The 16929-nt window shown below is 41.5% G+C and overlaps 1 protein-coding gene across 2 annotated transcripts; it reads right to left on the bottom strand.

Annotated features, from left to right (window-relative positions):
* Positions 1 to 949: 949 nt before the first annotated feature.
* On the bottom strand, positions 950 to 16672 carry LOC117045219 (photoreceptor outer segment membrane glycoprotein 2). Of its 2 annotated transcripts, XM_033146091.1 has the most exons (5): positions 16559 to 16672; positions 7989 to 8221; positions 7553 to 7790; positions 4775 to 5021; positions 950 to 1273 (listed from the first exon to the last, which is right to left on the bottom strand). In XM_033146091.1, the coding sequence occupies exons 2-5, from the start codon at positions 8131 to 8133 to the stop codon at positions 1013 to 1015; spliced, it is 891 nt and encodes a 296-aa protein (XP_033001982.1). In that variant the 5' UTR covers positions 8134 to 8221; positions 16559 to 16672; the 3' UTR covers positions 950 to 1012. The 2 variants fall into 2 exon arrangements, with proteins under 2 accessions (XP_033001982.1, XP_033001974.1); XM_033146083.1 differs by having other exon boundaries at positions 7553 to 8221.
* Between the last annotated feature and the right edge of the window lie 257 nt (positions 16673 to 16929).

Below are 16929 nucleotides of genomic sequence, written 5' to 3'. Positions count from 1 at the left end.
TTCACTTAGTCATCATTGCTAATAAATATCTATAAAGACTTTAAAATGTTTTTATTTGATGTCTAGTTCTGAATTACATACTGTAAAGTTGCTATCTGCTAGTTGTTACTCACAACATGCACATATTTTAGTTTATGCTAAATCCTATATTGTAAGGTCCACTGTGGTTTCATTTCTGTTCATGGAACCTTCTCTCTCTCTCTCTCTCTCTCTCTCTCTCTCTCTCTCTCTCTCTCTCCCTCTCTCTCCATTATTTGCTTGGGATTTGAGGCCAACCTTTATTCACTTTAGCACCTTTATGAGGGAGCCCTATTTCAGAATGCAAATCTATAACTGCCCTGAATGATTTGCTTTCAAATTACAAGTTAAAGAAACAGGTTTGAAGCATTTAAGTTATAAACTTACAGTGACAATAAATTGCATTCAATTAAGGCAGCCTTACAGCAGTTAAGTGAATAAAGATACTTCTATCACATTAAGATAAAATATATTCAGATGATATAACAAGCTTTTTTGTGATGAGTGCAGAAAGTGGACTTGCGAATTTTATAAAGCTGTGCTTTAGGCAGGTAGAGTCACAGAAAAATATAGGAACAACTTGACCTACAAAAAGACTGAGCAATAAATGATTTAAAAACCCACCACTCCTAAAGCTATATGGTGTTCAGTCTGTTTCATACAGCAACGTAGTTATCCTTCTGGTGTTCACATTTCATAAACACTGGGCATAACATACGGAGAGTAAAAGAAGGGAGAAAACATTGCACAGAGAGAGAGAAGAGCTGTGTAAAACTAGGTAACACTGTAGATTCAGAAACTGGGTAAGTACGTTGAAGTTCTACCCTCTGCCAGAAGTCCTCTTGTTTTGTCCTGTTACCAGGATGTGATTTACTGATTTAATTCTTTGGATTCTGGTTTTATTCTCATCTGTGTGGGGGGGGGTGCACAGTAAAAATGCACAGGAGTGACTGTGATGCCAAACCATATTAAAAGTCTTGAGTGCTGCATCCAGTTAAGCTGTGGGGATTGATTTTGTTGGAACATTCTCTGGACCGTGGTTTGCAGTTTTAACATCCATGTTAGGGTCATTCCCTGAAACCGTTGATATCTGATTAGCCTTGCCAAGATTCTTAATGATGTTGATGTTGTTTTTGGCAGTTTCTACGAAGCTGTTCTCAAGCAACCAACCATCTGAGTCACACTGCGGATCACCCAGGAGGAGAACATTCCTCATTGCCGTTTGAAGGTAACGAACCCCAGTAAGCACAGACAGCTAGAGAGAGAGAGAGAGAACCAAATTAACATTACAAACCATTAACCGATAAAAAAGAAGAAACCCTTATTAAGAATACTGTTATGACCACTGGGAACTGGAATTGCTTAGTTTTGCATTTCTATTATTATTATTATTATTATTATTATTATTATTATTATTATTATTATTATTATTTGCATTTAAATTATTTACTATTAATGTTTTAATGTTAGGCTTAATGGAATATTTTAGCAATGAATCTCTTGGCTTTCTCAAATTTTATTATACACAAAAGATGAGGATTTCCAAGTGAAGTATGCTACCAGCGCAGCTAGGTGGTGTCATGCTTTATCTTACATAAAGGGTGGGCTATGGCTCAATGACAGAGCATCTGCTTTGCATGTAGAAGTTACCAGGTTCAATCCCCAACATGTCCAGATAGAGCCAGAAAGGAACACTGTTTGAAATCCTAGAGATCCACAACCAAGTCAGTGTATCACTACCCTAAGGGACGCGGGTGGCGCTGTGGTCTAAACCACAGAGCCTAGGGCTTGCCAATCAGTAGGTCAGCGGTTTGAATCCCCGCGACAGGGTGAGCTCCCGTTGTTCAGTCCCAGCTCCTGCCCACCTAGCAGTTCGAAAGCACGTAGATAAATAGGTACCGCTCCAGCAGGAAGGTAAACGGCGTTTCCGTGCACTGCTCTGGTTTGCCAGAAGCGGCTTAGTCATGCTGGCCACATGACCCGGAAGCTGTCTGTGGACAAACACCGGCTCCCTCAGCCTATAGAGCGAGATGAGGACCGCAACCCCAGAGTCGTCCACGACTGGACCTAACGGTCAGGGGTACCTTTACCTTTACCTTTAAGGAGTCTCAAAGCGGCTAACAATCTCCTTTCCCTTCCTCCCCCACAACAAACACTCTGTGAGGTGAGTGAGGCTGAGAGACTTCAGAAAAGTGTGACTAGCCCAAGGTCACCCAATAGCTGCATGTGGAGGAGCAGGGACATGACCCAGTTCACCAGATTACAAGTCCACTGCTCTTAACCACTACACCACACTGGCTCTATTGTGTAGACAATAGTGAGCTAGATGAAGCCTATGGTATGAAGCAGCTTCTTATATTCCATTCTCTCCCAGGACCCCCACAATGGCCCTCCAATATTCCTCCTCCTCCTCCTCCTCCTCCTCCTCCTCCTCCTCCTCCTCCTCCTCCTCCTCCTTCTTCTTCTTCTCTCTCTCTCTCTCTCTCTCTCTCTCTCTCTCTCTCTCTCTTTTCTCTCCTTCTCCCTCCCTCCCTCCCTCCCTCCCTCCCTCTCAAAAGACAAACTAGCCAATTGAGAATTAGCAAAACAAAACACAACACTGATTTTGAGTATTTTCTGCCTCAATCCCTTTCATACAATTTCGGCCCTGTATACCTGAAAGAGTGTCTCCACCCTCATTGCTCAGCCCAGACATTGAGATCCAGCCTTCTGGTGATTCCATCACTGCAAGAAGTGAGGTTACAGGGAACCAGGTAGAGGGCCTTCTCAGTAGTGGCACCCTCCCATCAGATGTCAAGGAAAGAAACAACTATCTGACTTTTAGAAGACATCAAGCATAAAAAACCCTTCCCTATACAGGGCTGCTTTCAGATGTTTGATGTCTTACTATGTTTTAAATTGTTGGAAGCCGCCCAGAGTGGGCGCTGCCCAGTCAGATGGGTGACATATAAATAAATAATAAATAAATAAATAATAAATTATATCTCCTTTTGGTTCACCTTTCCGTGCATTATCTGAATGTATGAACCCCAGGTACACAATTTGAGACCCTTAATTGTTTTCAGAATGGTAAGTCTGAGGTAATTTAGATGGCAACTGAAAATTTTAGGAATTATCTAGTGGCCAGGCTGCTGTTATTGTGCTTTTAGTCTTCAGCTAGAACCTTCACTGCCTTGATGTAGCTTCGCAACAAGCATAGTAAGGGATAAAATTGCTGGTATTTTTGGATGCCCCAGACTCAAAAGGTCACTGTTACTTGTAAGCATCATCAGACATAAGAAGCTTTTATTTGTCACAGTCTTGTTATTTGCCCTACATTAAAGGAGACCATGAAAAGGAGAGGTGTGCTGTTGGAACGTCCTGTTCCCTCCCCCCAAAAAAGATGTATTTTAAGGAATCTTATTCTTATCTACTTTAAAGTCTGATGAATATTTTATAGTGCATGTTATTTCCTCCATAAACAGTGATTTTTGTATATATATTAAAACACACACACACACACACACACACACACACACACACACACACACATATATATACACACACACACCAACAATTCAAATCTATTCATTTTGATTTAGTGAAGGCAACATAGATTGAGCAAATATATTGTTGTGTATTTACCAAAATTCTGGATAATGCAGACATCCTCAACTATTTGTTCTCTGCAGCGCTTTTTTTCTTTAAAAATGTTTAGGGGTACTCTCATTTTGACTCAAGAAAATCACCATTTTATAGTTCACATTAGGGAAAATCAATACAGTAAATGGACAAAAGTACAAAGATTCACAAAATGTTTAGGGGTATGTGTACCCCTGCATCCCCCCAGAGGAAAAAAAAACTTGTTCTCTGTATCGGGGATTAAACAATTATGTCCTTTTGGGGGTTGTTGAACTCCAACTCCCATCAGCTCCTGCAAGCACAGTCAGAGGTCAAGGATGATGAGGGTTGTAGTCCAGATTTGAGTGCGGGCACAGGTTCCTGATTCCTGCACTGTACAGTATAACGCTATATAATGTATCACATGAATGGGGCTCCTTTTTTCAGGCTGAGGACTACATTCCCTCAAGGGCAGTCTTCTGGGGTTTCATGAAAATAGTGGATGTGGCCAGGGGCGTACCAAGGGGGGAGTGGGGGGGGGCAGTGCACTCCCGGCACCACATCTCTGGGGGTGACAAGGCATACGGTTTGCCAGCGCCACCGCTCCAGCGCCGCACGGACAGTGCCAGGATCCTCTGCTCGCGGCTGCAGCCACATGTAGAAGTTCCTCCATTCGCGGCTGCAGCCGCGAGCAAAGGATCCTGGCACCGTCCGTACGGCGCTGGAGCGGTGCCACCAGCAAACTGCTACGTAGTGCGCATGCATGTGCACTATGTAGTGACACCCTGCCCCTGGGTGCACGTCATGCTTGCCGCTCCGGGTGCCCAAGCGGCTTCGTACACCTCTGCATGTGGCCAGACAGAGCCAAAAATGTATATGACTCCTATATTGGAGGCTATATTCAAGATATGTGTGAATACCAGAGGTTTCTACATATGAACACACACACACCACTGTCCACCCAAACAAGAGGCACCACAGCTCAAGGGCACATTCCAGTCAGCCCAAAGCATTTATGGTGCTTACACAGAGCAGGTCCAGTGAGGGCTATTGCCTATGGAGAGCCTCAAGGGTCAGACAGAAAGGCCCGGAGGACTGCATTCATCATAGTACTTGCGAAACAAGAAGCTCTGAAAGTTGTGCTGTAGTATTTTACCTCAAACAGCCAGATGAGGAGCACAGTGATACCGATGGATCTCATGATGTCAGTGTAATAATCCAGTAGGGCTTCCCTGCATCCCCTCATCCAAATATTAAGTTCTTCTGTCATAAAATCATAGTTGTAGTGAGCTGTATTGTTTGTTAGCTGATACTGGATGCAGGGACGGGGTGAGTTTGGGTTGCAACAACTGAAGGGGACTCCATCCACCAAGAACTTCCCATCAACGTTACTTTTTAGGCGGCTGCAACAAAGATGTGGAAAACAGACATTGTGAGAGTAGTACTGTATATTCTGGCGTATAAGACTACTTTTTAATCCAGGAAAATCTTCTCCAAAGTCGGGAGTCATCTTATACGCCGGGTGGAGAATCTGCAGTCGCGTATATCTCAAACTCTATATTTTAACTAGAAAAGTGGGGGGGGGGGGCGTCTTATACGCCGGAAAATATGGTAAATATGTCAGCTTGCTAGTGTAGACACACTCCATCCTTAAAGCACATTTCCTCCCCTCAGAGAATTCTGGGCACTGTCGTTTACCCTTACAATGCCCAGTAATCCTTAACAAACTACAGTGCCCAGAATTCTTTGAGGGGGGACAATGTGTTTAAAATGCACTTAAAGGTGTCGCCTTTGACTGGATTTAACCGTTCAGATGCATTCAGTCTTCTCCTGTGTTACAGGTACAGATTTCATGCATCTGGTGAAGTGGACTGTAGTCCACAAAAACCGATGCCATAATGCCTTTGTTAGTCTTTAAGTGGCCACAATACTTGGTTGCCGTTGTTGTTTTTGCTGTAACAAACTAGCTTAGCTATTCCTCTGGAAACTGGAAACTTCACTTGGTGCAAAACAGAGTGGCAAGATCCCTAACTAGGCAACTAGTAGAACAGATCATAAACACATCACTTTTGGAAACAGCTGAATTGGCTGCTGGTTTGTTTCCAAACAGTTCATTTCCTTTCAATTTCCAAGCAGTGCTGGGTTTCCGAAGGACCCTCTTATTCTGGGTTTCCGAAGGACCCTCTTATTCTGGGTTTCCGAAGGACCCTCTTATTCTGGGTTTCCGAAGGACCCTCTTATTCTGGGTTTCCGAAGGACCCTCTTATTCTGCATGAAATTGCCCAGCTGTTAAGCTTTTCCTCATATATCTTTCACTGAATTCCCCCACCTTCTTCAGTAGAGTGGGTGCCCACTGTGGGAAGAACTCCCCCCCCCCATTGCTGCGGCCTGGATGTAGAATAGTCCCACCCCAGTGAGGCTAGCCTGGCGCTGAACATAATGTCTCTTTGACACAACTGAAGTCCTTTTAATTTGCCCAGACCTTTGAGTTATCTTTAAGTCAGGGTTTCTCAAACTCGGCCCTCCAGATGTTTTGAGACTACAATTCCTATCATCCCTGATGTTTTGAGACTACAATTCCTATCATCAATCTTCTTTCTTGTAGTTTGTAGATTCAAACTACAAGAAAGAAGATTCCACCTAAACATTAGGAAGAACTTCCTGACAGTGAGAGCTGTTCGGCAGTGGAATTTGCTACCAAGGAGTGTGGTGGAGTCTCCTCCTTTGGAGGTCTTTAAGCGGAGGCTTGACAGCCATCTGTCAGGAATGCTTTGATGGTGTTTCCTGCTTGGCAGGGGGTTGGACTGGATGGCCCTTGTGGTCTCTTCCCACTCTATGATTCTATGACCACTGGTCCTGCTAGCTAGGGATCATGGGAGTTGGAGGCCAAAAACATCTGGAGGGCCAAGTTTGAGGAAGCCTGTTTTAGGTCTTTTACTCTTGAGCTGAATGTGATTTTTCCTTGTTTGTGATGCTGCTTCTGAATATTTATTGTGTGTGTTTTGATTTATTTTTAGCACTGTTTTAAAATTGAAAGCAGCCATGTAAGTCTTTGGACTAATAGAGTGGGATAATTAAATAGTTTACAATGGTTTTGTTTATTTCTATATGTCAACAGACTAGGCACTTCTCTTTAAAATTATATTTGTCCTATTTAAACAAATTTGCTTTATTAGTTTAACAGCATCACTGTGTGCCATGAGTAATTATGCCTCTACTTCACTCCTGCCTGGTTACCGTCTTGGATGCCTCTCCTTAAACATGATATTATAGAGCTGGAAAAGGGCAACCAAAATGATCAAGGGCTGGGGCACCTCCCCTGTGAGGAAAGCTTACAACATTTGGGGCTTTTTAGTTTAGAGACAAGGTGACTAAGGAGGGCATGACAGAGTGTTTAACAGTATGCATGGCGTAGAGAGGGAGAAGTCATTATCTCTCATATAGTACTAGAACTCAGAGCCATCCAATGTTGCTGAATGGTAGAAGATTCAGGACAGACAATAAAAAGAGCTTCTTCACAGGGCATATATTTAATTATGGAATTTGCTTCCACAAGATGTATTGATGAACACAAATTTGGATGGTTTTTTAAAAAAGAAGATTAAGCAAATCAATGACAGATAAGGCTAGTCACTGTCAGAGGAAGCATGCCTCTGAATAGCATTTGCTGAGAACCATAAGTGGGAGGACTGCTGTTCCAGTCAGGTCTTATTTGTGAGATTCCCATAGGTATCTGGTTGGCCACTCTAAGAACAGGATGTTGAACTAGATGAGCCTTTGGCCTGATTCAGTTGGGTTGCTCTTAAATTAATTGCTTTCTCTAGGCTACCATGACATTCCCTAGTGTTTCCCAGTTATATACTCAGATTCATTTGCTCAACCAAAACTGATTTTATGAGATGACATCAAAAAATATTATACATTTAATACTTACTCTTGAACATCCTTTGAAGCCATATCCAGATAGCGAACTGAGACCCACTGAATTTCGAACCAATCCCTGAAACCGTTGTTTCCACAGCATTGGAATCTGATTTGTAATATGTCAATGGTTTTCTTTAAAAAGCACCTTCCAGGAATGTCTGTGTCCTTGTAGAACTTAATAGCGTCCCTCAGCCCCAGATACAGAGATTCCTCCAGTTCATTTCTCATGGTATAACACATGACAGCACCTACCAAAATGCAGAAGGTGAAGCAGAATGTGCAAACAATATATGGGAGCATAAACAACTTCCATCGGTTGAATTTGTTGGAGTCTGTGCAGTCATAGCAGATTTTACCTCCAAGAAAGTTGATGATGCATGCTACAACCCCTACAGATATTAGCATGTTGGGGACAGAGTTAATATCCCCTTTGCCCATCAACTCACTTCGCTTTCTGAGTTCGATCTTCAGGAAAAGTCCCAGGCTGAACAGTATTACACCAGACACCACGGAAATCCAGTTGAGGATCCACAGGATTTGAGCCAATTTGTCTCTCTTGGTTTTGGTGAATTTTACTCTCAGGACAGCCATGGTCACAGCGTTAGGAAAAGAAGTGTTGCTCAACAAAATCTCCTAATCAGATTATCAGGATGCATGGGCAAAGGCCTATAGCAGAAGCCTGTGAAACAGAAAGAGAGAGAGAGATTACTGCCTTTCTCCTGTGTATTAATATAACATGCATTCTAACATCCTGTATAGCCTCTTAAGATGTTATCCAAGACTTGCAATAACTGGCAAGTTCTCACGCCAGTCTCACAGTGGGGCTATGTCTTCCGAGATATATATATGCATTATTTGGAAGTAAGTCCCACCGATTTCCATGGAGAATGCTGGTTAGTTCAGGGATGGGGAACCAGTGGCCTTTCAGATGTTGTCACACTCCACTTCTCATCAGCCCTGTTAGCATGGCCAATGGCCGGCGTGGTTGCTGTTGTAGACCCCAATAGCATTTGGGGGGATTGATTTGCAGCCAATCCAGTAGGGCAGAAACATATTCCTTTGGGCTCACATGGGCTTCCCAAATGAGATAAGGGGGTTAAAACCAGAAACATTTGGTATGCCTAAATCTCATTGGTTTTAACTCCTTGCATAAATGTTAAAATTACTTTGCTTTCAATGTGATTTGGGAAGTTTCTTCTGAATTGTGCTAATGATGAGTCTATGGTTCTGAAACTGATTGAAAGGTGGGAATGTTCTAAGCATGGATAGCTTTTATTTTTCTCCTCTGTTCAAAGTTTTGAAAAAGCACATAATCTCTACAAAAATTCATGGAGCTCTGAGACGAGGAATTAACACTTTATTGTCAAAAGTACACTTACAAGTTATGGAAAGGTATGTCCAACAGTCTTACGTCCTTCAGCTACTTCTAAGTGTGCACCCAATTAGGCAGTTACAGCCACAGAGAGGCTCCATCCCTGACCTCAGTTTACAGTATGTATCTTCCCCAACTGAGCTGTGCACAAGCAGGCAAAGACTCTGCCTCCGAGTAACCTGCTTCTGTTCCTTCTGCTTCAATCCTCTTCTCGTCCTGAGAGACAGTGAGGCAGGAGAGATGGGGGCAGGAGGAGGAGGCATGGAAGCCTTGACTCTATACCAGCCTGACCTATCTCCCCTTCTGCACCTGTTCTTCCCTCTCCAATCCTGCAGCTTCTCCTGCCTCTAACTCTCACCTCCCAGTTTACCGACCCCTTCTTCCAAGTCAGTCTCCAACTTCCCTTTTCCCGATGCCCATCCATCAGTATCCAGCCACCCCTCCTCATTGTCCAGTCAATCTCTGACAAAAAACTAGAATTTCAGAGCATGCACCAAGAAACTTCAGATGGAAAAGGGATGTGGCTTCAGGAGCCCAATTCTCTCATATTGTCCTCCCTCAACTATTTCATATTGCTGAAGACTCTTCTTCAGGCATAGGGCACTCTGTTTACTCTTCAGCAAGCCTTGACTGTATTTTAAAGGTAAATTAAGTCATATTTTGGGTGGAAGTTGTCATAGAAAACATAATTGCCAACAGTTTAAAACATGTATCAGCAGCCAGTTGTACTTTAAAATGAAAAGCTGTATGTATGTATAGGCTATGAGGCCCTATAAGAAATATGCTATTTCAAATTGCTTAATTCCATATCTTTAACAACTTGCAATGGATTGCAAGATGAGACATGGTTTTGTTTCCCATGACACTAATGTTACTGCCTTTGAAAATGTTAACCTGCTTCAACTTTTTAATGTTGTTTTTGGTAAATATCCACTCTAATGTTACGAATATAAGAGCCTGGATCACACCAAAGGCCTATCTAGTCCACATGCTGTTTTCACAGTGACTGACCAGATGCCTAAGGAAAGCCTGAAAGCATGACTTGAGCACAATAGCACTTTCCCCACTGGTTTACCAGCTGCTAGGACACAGACAACTCTCAATTTGTGCATATACCATGTATAGGGTAGGGGCCAATAACAGGCAGCACAACTACATCCCACCAAGCAGAGTTGGTGTGGATGGGAAACATCAAGATGGATTTCATAGGCATAAAATTGAAAGGGCTGATGTGTGAACAAAGACACAGAAATGTGCACACAGAGGAAACAGTGAGCTGCATATGCGCAAACAATGACAAAAGCTTATATGGCAAAATATATGTGATGGGAAAAGTGCTTTTTTAGGGGCTCGTACAAAACTGACAACAAAATAGATTGCTGTTATCCTTTTGAGGAGTAGGGCACGGGGGATAAGAATTCACAAGCACAAGATAATAATTTACCTTATACAGAGAAATGTGCAGGTTTTGTTGCTGTTTGTTGACCGTAGAATTAAATATTTTGCAGTTGCTATTAAAAATTATATGAATTCCAAGATTGTATTTTATCTGTCATATACAATACTTCTGATTTATATTTCACCATCTTTTTAAAGAAAGCAAACAATTTATTAACTGTGTGTGTATATATATATTTATGTGTCATTTAAAAACGAGTGCTCTTTATAGGCATACTAGGAATGGCATTTTTTGAACAATCAAGCTGCAATTGTGTAACAATGCTCTCCAGTTGAAGCAATTGATTCATGTCATTTGGAATAACTATTCACAGCATTGGGTGCTTATGGAAACTCATGGCCTCCAGCATTTGTCCTTGAGAGCTGTTCCCTGTCTTTCATCTGCTTTATGTAATTTAGTTATCATTATTTATCCATTTGCAAAAGCTATTTTCGAAGTATGGACGAACTGGGCACAAAAGCTAGCCCCTCCAATTTCCCCTTTAATCCCTGCTTTAAAATCATTTGTTATTCTTTGACAAGGAAAAATGTCATCAATTTGCAACATGGGAAAACAGAGGTCTACATGCAATTATGGACTTATTAGATAAAGGTCAGCTTCTCTCAGGGGAGCAACATTTTGCTAAATGTAATAATGCACATATAAAATGGTTCTACCAGATATTTCAGGTGCACCACCTAACTACTAATTTTATCATACAAGCTACTCACATTCTTACACAATTGGATTATCTTATTTATTCCAATTTAGACTGAACAGGAGTCTTTGTCCCAGGCCAAAAAGTATGGAGTACAATTATTCTAGGCAAGGTAAGTGCAATTGTACACTATGATCCAGGGGGAAAGTATGTTATTTCTACCTTTATCAGTAACAAGGGTTATTTTACTTTTTATTGCAACATGAAATGTAGACCAAGTAATACCATACCCAATTACCAAATTTATAGTAAATTAATTTATGCATCGTAAAATACTTTATCCAGTAGTGATATATGGAAGTGAGAGCTGGACCATCAAGAAGGCTGATCGCCGAAGAATTGATGCTTTTGAATTATGGTGCTGGAGGAGACTCTTGAGAGTCCCATGGACTGCAAGAAGATAAAAACATTCTTAAGGAAATCAGCCCTGAGTGCTCACTGGAAGGACAGATCCTGAAGCTGAGGCTCCAATACTTTGGCCACATCATGAGAAGAGAAGACTCCCTGGAAAAGACCCTGATGTTGGGAAAGATGGAGGGCACAAGGAGAAGGGGACGACACAGGATGAGATGGTTGGACAGTGTTCTCGAAGCTACCAACACGAGTCTGACCAAACTGCGGGAGGCAGTGGAAGACAGGAGTGCCTGGCGTGTTCTGGTCCATGGGGTCACAAAGAGTTGGACACTACTAAACGACTGGACAACAACAACAACAACAAAATGGAGTTAAGCACACTGCCTCCTCTATTTGTGCTAGGGAAATGAGTTGTAATATGTACAATGTATTGTCTTGCCCAAGTGCAGAATATATAACATTGATGCAAGGTATTATATGTCGAAGTGTGCTGTTTACATGCTTGTGTGCGCACACATAGTTGACTGTTTCTCAAGCAGGCACATGCCTGTAGGAGAATATGTTGCTGCCAGCTTGGTGGCTTGAGAGATTTCCAGGAGTCCCAAATACTTAGAAACAGTCAGGTATATTCCAGTGCTGGTGCTCACTCTATATACAGCTCATCCAAATGGGAATTTGGAGACTCAAATCTACAAGGGAATTGTTTACAAAGATTCACAATGTTATTTCACAGAATTAGAAACTGTGCCCTCACCCCACACTACAGTGTAATCAATCATAGACACTATTGGATATGTTTTTGTTTTTTTAAGAGATAAGTCAGTTGTAAAAGTATTGCATTTAGTATCCCTCAAAACCGTAGCTGTCAACCTTTCCCTTTTTTTGCGGGAAATTCCCTTATTATAGCAGTGGGGAACAGCAGGGAGGGTTGACAGCTATGCTCAAAACTGAACTTCAAATGTGAAAGGATCAGAATCTTAAATTTTATCTCTAAAACCAGGGACAAATGAGATATGAGGCTGGAGATCTTATGTGGACTTTAAAAAGAAGTTAATATCACTTGAAGGAGACCTCAATCAGATCAGGACTAGAGTCCTATGGGTATGCGAGGAGATCCTTTGTCATTTTCCTATTAAAACTACTCCATTATCTGATAAACCACAGATAATTAATGATAACCAAGCAGGTGAGGGGGGTTAGCCCTTTACTTATCTGCTGCTATCCTGGAGAAAATTATTTAATTTGGAGGTGTGGTTGCACTGGGAATTTATAATTGTTGCCAATTGTGGGATTTCTTCCCAAAGTCAATGCAACTTTCAGAAGGGGTAAGGACCCTAGCTCAGTGGGAGAACAACTGGTTTGTATCTCCAAGTCAGGCTAGGAGAAAACCCTGGAGAGCTCCTTTCAGTTTGTATTGGCAATACTGAGCTAAATGACAATGTGTTAATTTGCTAAACTTTATCCAGCTTTTCTTCAAATAAAGTTTGGGTTAGGCTTCCCTGGAAGTCTCCCATCTAAGTATTAGATTTAGATTTGCTTAACTTGATTAAAGAGTGAGGGAAAATCCACCCTGATCATTACTGTACTTAAAAACCTGTTAAGGTGCAACCAAGCCATAAGCATTGTAAAAGGCTTTCTGCAGGAATATTTCAGGATCTGTGGTTTCCTACAGGAGTTCTCAGTTAGGGGGAGGTGGAGAGCAGTGCAGACTTTTGCCCCGGATGGCAAAATCTGTAGATCCGGCACTGCCATTCAAACTGTTTCAGCCAAACTGTAAACAGGCACTGCTGAAATGCTTACATTGCTGGGGTTTTCCCACAGACATGTCATATACATAAATTAATATCAGCGCAGTAATAGAGGAGCTGTGATGCCATAGGTACCTGTAGTGGTTGCATAGTTTCTTTACATTTCCTTCTTTAAAAAAGGATTTTAACAAATATTATCTGTCACTCTGGAACGATGATTGTGTTTGTCAAGTAGAGATTTCAGAGGAAAGCCTTGCTGTTCGTTGTATACGAACTTAATTCGTTCTGGAGGTCCGTTCTTAACCTGAAACCGTTCTTAACCTGAGGTACCACTTTAGCTAATGGGGCCTCCTGCTGCCGCCACACTGCTGACACACGATTTCTGTTCTCATCCTGAGGTAAAGTTCTTAACCCGAGGTACTACTTCTGAGTTAGCAGAGTCTGTAACCTGAAGTGTTTGTAACCCAAGGTGTTTGTAACCCGAGATACCACTGTAAAGGCCTTTGGCTATACACAATAAAATGCTTGATGAAGATGAAGTTTAATACTTTTTATTTTGACAACACTTTCCTTGGAGTTATCCAAATAATGGACACTCTCTATTTCTTCTGCAATTGCCATTGGGTACTGTCCATCACAATCCTAACCATATCTACTCAGAAGTATTCCTCACATCATCGCCCCCTACCCATGAGATTGAAGCTCCTCTCACTGTAGAAAATGGACTAAATAATGAGGAGCTGCAGAAGGACACCCTAAGTGTTTGAAAGCAGAAACAAACACTGGGCTGCTAAAGAAATGGCTGTCTTGATGTAAAACAAATATGTACCCAAGACAGCAGCAATGATTTTGTGTAAGTGGGCAAACATTTCACTTACGACAAAATCGAAAATTCTTTCTAGTAGCACCTTAGAGACCAACTGAGTTTGTTCCTGGTATGAGCTTTCGTGTGCATGTTTTGACTAATGGCAGATACTGTATTATGTAATCATCCGGATGGGAAGCATTTAAGGGGACAGTTTTGTAGAGCAAGAAAAACATTTATTGGTGCTAGAGTTATTGATGGTTCATCATTCCAGAGAAAGAGAATACCTTGTAAATAGCCGACCATTCATCACCTTGCCAGTTCATAAGGTTTTGCAGCTAGCTTGTACATCTATTTTATCTTCCAGGAAGAGCTGTGGGCTAAATAGAGAACTCTTGGTTGCAGCAACAAGGCTTCACAGGCAGATTTCCCTCATGACACCTTTACCAGTGCTTGTATATATGTAAGCAAAACAAAGGCCACAAAGCCACTGTCAGCTCTCACCGTAAGTTCATTCAAAGAAATTAAATGCGGTAGTGCTCTTCCTAGACCTCTTGCCACTCAGGGAAGTGGCAGGTTCATAACAATTTGGTGAAGCGGCTAGGTAACATGGTAATTTGGCGGGAGTTATGGATCACCTGTTTGTAATTCTGAATTTTGCTTTGTAATTGCTGGTGCACAGAGGCTGTGTCTGTATATCAAAGCAAACCACCATTTAGAGTGGTGTGTGCAAGAACTAAAATGAACCTGAGTGACTCACAATCCATGCATCCTCCTGCACAAGTGGGAGGACGCCACAGTATTTACTGTCATTTCCCTCAAATTTTGGCATGCCATGACATCTGGACAAGGGATTGAAGTATATTTTTAAAAATCCTGGTTAGCTTCAGCCGGCCTATTGAACTGAAGTTGGTTTCTTTCGAAACTGACTAGAGTTTGTTATACGGTAACCCATTATCCCTGATGTGATCAACACAACAAGCCAAAATCTGGGGGAGATGAAAGTAAATGCTGCTGAGGTCCTCATCCCTGCAGGAAGAGGAGAGGGGAGAGCTTGTGCATGTCATGCCTAAATCATGAATAGGCATAGCCAGGATTTTTGTTGCAGAACCTCGGTTAGCTATGTATTTTTATTGATTTGGGAGGGGGTAGCTGCCCCTCCCTGCCCCCTGGCTACGCCCATGAATAAGGCCCTAAAGAAGATGAATTATTTTACCCATACGGTGTCCTAAGTGTAATGTTCCCATTGGATCTGCAGGTCTGTCAGTCATGTTGACATGTAATATATATTTGAAATATGAAGAGACCACAATAGTTTCTTAAAGATAATCGAGATTATACTTTTGCAAACCACTAAAATTGCCTTATGCCTGAGTTATTGCTTAAAAACAACTGACCTAAATGGAAGTATTGTTATAAATTAATCTTAAAGTTTGGGATTGTAAATCTGATAATAAACAACCTGATCCCATGAATTCACTATTCAAGGACGGCTGTCTGCAATGCTATGATTTTGATGCCCCTGGAGGAACAAAGGTACTCTAAATGGTTTGCACATATTACAAATTTGTGCTGTACTAGAGTACATAGTTAGATAACATTAAGTATTGCAAATCCACTTTTGTGAACAGGTCTTCAAATAAATGTATTTCTAGTACTAGCCTTTTTATCATTCCAGATAAACTTTATAGATTACAAGCACATCACAATTAAAGGCTCTTTGAAGACAATCAAAGCACAAACATTAGATTGCCTTTGCAGTCTAATGTTTGTGCTTTGCAGTAAAAAACTAAACAAAAGCAACATTGCAGTGTCCTATATTGTATGCATATAATGCTATCCTTTAAGTCTGTAATCCTATACACGCCTGGGAAGTTCCCTTGAATAAATGTGGCTTACTTCCAAGTAGACATGCATAGGATTATGCTGCACGGTATTAGGTTCTACCTGGAAAATAGAAATAATCTAGCTTTTATTTCTATTGACCCTTTGGAGGCAACACTTGTCTGTTTAAATTGCTAGAGAGTATTAGCAACCACATATTTTTTTATTACCCCTATGTTCAATAATCACAAATCCCTTTCCTTTCTCTCTCTCTCTCTCTCTCTCTGGAATAGCTATATTCTGTTAATGAATAAAAACTGATAAATACATTTTTCTTTTTTAAAAAGCAAAGCTGGCGTACAACCAATATGGACCTTCTTCTCTTTTTCATTGTTGATACTTTCCCTCATCCAGACTGCAATTCTATATGCACTTATCATGGAATGAGCTTCATTGAAATGCATAGGTACTGTACTGTACTGTTAAACATGCACTTTGAAAACGGTACCGAATGCAACATGTTGCAGCATTTTCATACTTCTCCTATTCCTATATTAAATCACACTCCAGACAGTTTCTTTTACACAGAGCTACACCGGACACAAATTTACCAGCAAAACTGAAATTAAAAAGGCTGCTTCAAAATATAGCAATGAGGCACAGATTAGATTTAGTAAGGGTAGAGAGAAAAGGCTTTTTCACATATACTGTATGTGCTTCTTTAAAATGAGCAATTGATGGGAATAAAGCCACTAACCTGTTTTAGTGCTCTGAGCATCTTCTCAGAGCGGGCACTTGGTGAAGTGTGGCCAGTTTTGGAGGGGAGGCTGAATCCCCCAGCCTCAGGACGGTTTGGCTCCTGTCACGTCAGCCTAGGAGAGCTGTACTTGAGAGGACAGAGAAAATGGTTTCTCTGTGCCAGCCCTTGCTAATCCCCGCTGCATCCCTAATCATGCCTAAGAGATTTATTGTAGGTGACTTATGTCTTCATGTTAAACCCTGCAAAACATGCCACTTAACCAAATGTAATTTGAAACCCCTGTTACTGTCTGCTCTCAGGGCACCCACTTTCACCTGTTTCCCTACCACCACCACCAGTCTTCACAGATTCATTAGTTGCCCTTAGAT

This window comes from Lacerta agilis, chromosome 1 (assembly GCF_009819535.1).
Source record: "Lacerta agilis isolate rLacAgi1 chromosome 1, rLacAgi1.pri, whole genome shotgun sequence".
NCBI classification, from domain to species: Eukaryota; Metazoa; Chordata; class Lepidosauria; order Squamata; family Lacertidae; genus Lacerta; species Lacerta agilis.
This window is presented reverse-complemented; position numbering and strand designations above follow the sequence as displayed.

Coding starts and splice junctions, on each gene's coding strand:
- LOC117045219 (XM_033146083.1), bottom strand. CDS start 8,133: ATGGCTGTCCTGAGAGTAAAATTCACCAAAACCAAGAGAGACAAATTG. Junction 5,022..7,552: donor GCTTCAAAGGATGTTCAAGA/GTAAGTATTAAA, acceptor TCTTTGTTGCAG/CCGCCTAAAAAGTAACGTTG. Junction 1,274..4,774: donor TCCTCATCTGGCTGTTTGAG/GTAAAATACTAC, acceptor CTCTCTCTCTAG/CTGTCTGTGCTTACTGGGGT.